This window comes from Manacus vitellinus, unplaced genomic scaffold (assembly GCF_001715985.3).
Source record: "Manacus vitellinus isolate BGI_N305 unplaced genomic scaffold, ASM171598v3 scaffold_28_pilon, whole genome shotgun sequence".
Taxonomy (NCBI): domain Eukaryota; kingdom Metazoa; phylum Chordata; class Aves; order Passeriformes; family Pipridae; genus Manacus; species Manacus vitellinus.
This window is the reverse complement of record NW_021940122.1, coordinates 10,068,048-10,069,959: the sequence shown is the minus strand read 5'-3', so window position 1 is coordinate 10,069,959 and position 1,912 is coordinate 10,068,048. Positions and strand designations below refer to the sequence as shown.

At 57.0% G+C, this 1,912-nt stretch overlaps 1 protein-coding gene across 1 annotated transcript; it reads left to right on the top strand.

The window, feature by feature from the left end:
• The first annotated feature begins 204 nt into the window (after positions 1-204).
• RBP5 (retinol binding protein 5) lies at positions 205-1,906 on the top strand. The gene is made up of 4 exons (XM_008926535.3): positions 205-389; positions 643-821; positions 1,300-1,401; positions 1,797-1,906. The coding sequence occupies exons 1-4, from the start codon at positions 317-319 to the stop codon at positions 1,848-1,850; spliced, it is 408 nt and encodes a 135-aa protein (XP_008924783.1). The 5' UTR covers positions 205-316; the 3' UTR covers positions 1,851-1,906.
• The last annotated feature ends 6 nt before the right edge of the window (positions 1,907-1,912 follow it).

The window sequence follows — 1,912 nt, the reverse complement described above, 5'->3', positions numbered from 1 at the left end:
CTGGTTGGAAGCCCAGAGTTTAATACGAGCAGCCCCCGAGGAGGCCGGAGGGTGAGGAGGTGACCTGCCATCCTTACGTCCTGCCCAGCCGAGGCGGAGATGCTGGAGCAGGGGCCGTCCCGGCCCTTTCCGCGCCCCCCGGCGTGGGGACTCTTACTGCGGCGGGGAGCCCGGGAGTCGGGCCGCCCCGAAGAGCTCCCCTCCCCGCGGGAGAGGGTCCGGGCCGCTTTGCGAGCCAGCTCTGTGCCGGCTGCCTGTCTGCCCTGCTCCTTGCGCTCTTTCCTCCGCACCGTCCGCCCCGTCCCTCTGCCCCAGGATGCCTCCCAACCTCACCGGCTATTACCGCTTCGTCTCCCAGGAGAACATGGACAATTACCTGCGGGCTTTAGGTAATGCCACCCTCCCCACCACGCTCCCTCCTCCACGTCACTCTCCCCTCTGTCTCCAAAAAGTCAGGAGTTGGGAAGTGGAGGAAGGTATTTGGGAACCCTCTGGTCCTTCTGTCTGTGACCATCGCTTTTGAGCTGTGGTAGTAGGGGGAAGGAGGTACCATGGCTGGTGCTCCCTGGCTAAGAGTGGAGGAGCTCTGCTGGAGGAAGGGCCCGGGTCGTCCACAAATCTTCTCTCCCTCTCGTCCTTCAGATATCAACGTGGTCCTGCGAAAACTGGTTTGCCTACTGAAGCCTGACAAAGAAATCATTCACACGGGGGATCACATGGTTATCCGCACCATCACCTCCCTGAGGGATTATGTGATGGATTTTGACCTGGGAGTCCAGTTTGAGGAAGACTTGGGACCTGTGGATGGACGCAAGTGCCAGGTGAGAAATCCAAGAAGTGCAGTTTCACAGGGGACTGGCGTGTGCTAGGAAGTTCAGGGACTTGCTCAGCTTTTGATTCAAAAACCAGATGAGAGCCCAGCCCAGAGCTGGCATGCCCCTGCAGGTCCAGGAGTAAGTGATTCTATGAGTAAATTACTGACAGCAAAGGGGGATGATCACTACAGAGCCAGAAAGCCAGTACTGTGGGACCCAGAGGATATTATCCTTTGGAGCAAAGCCCTGAAAAGACAGAATGTCAGCCCACTTGGTGGAACTCTCTTGTTGCACTTGGAAGCCAGAGGGTCATTCACCTCCCACGGAGAGCATCAGTCCCAAGAAGCCACTAAAGAGACACCAGATCAGGGACTGCATTTGAAATTGTGTCTGAAAGGAACAGCCAGTGACATCTCTGAAAACCTGTATTGCCAAGATCCGCTTGTCTCTGGACTGTATCTTCTCCTTTCCTCCTTTTTTTCAGACAACTGTCTCCTGGGAGGGGGATCAGCTGGTGTGTGAGCAGCTAGGAGAGAAGAGGAACCGAGGCTGGAGGCACTGGCTGGAGGGGGACAAGCTGCATCTGGTGAGGAAGGGTCCAGCGCAACTTGATAAATCCTAATTGTGGCGGGTGGGGGGAACACAGTGCGGGTGCTGTGGGCTCTGAGCCAGCCCTGCAGCTTCCTTCCAGCTCCTCTCAGACTTCATCCACGGCTCCCCGGGAACAGCCACCACTTCACACAAACATCCGCCTCCAGGATTTAAAAATTAAACTCAAAAGTTAAACAGGTCAACAAAGGCAATGTCCCTTCCCTACCCTGGAGCTGGACCCACTGAGGTTTTGGGAGGGTCGGCTGTGCAGCGTGTGGCCTGCGAGGCTCCAGCCAGCAGCAGGAGGGCTGGCAGGACTGCAGTGGAGGCAGCTGGGGAGGGAGAGGAGAGAATCTAGGCTAAACTCCTCTTTTACCCCGCTTTCCCCAGCGCATGACTGCTGAAGATGAGATCTGCGTCCAGGTTTTCCAGAAGGTGAAGTGATCGCTCCCCGGAGGGATGCCCGGACGGGACCCTCGCTCCCCAGTATGAAAAAGAAAACGAAA

Bases quoted from the DNA above. Each gene is read 5' to 3' on its own strand.
- RBP5 (XM_008926535.3), top strand. From the start codon at position 317: ATGCCTCCCAACCTCACCGGCTATTACCGCTTCGTCTCCCAGGAGAAC. The intron at 822-1,299 runs GTGAGAAATCCA...CCTTTTTTTCAG, and splicing joins TGGATGGACGCAAGTGCCAG to ACAACTGTCTCCTGGGAGGG. The intron at 1,402-1,796 runs GTGAGGAAGGGT...CGCTTTCCCCAG, and splicing joins AGGGGGACAAGCTGCATCTG to CGCATGACTGCTGAAGATGA.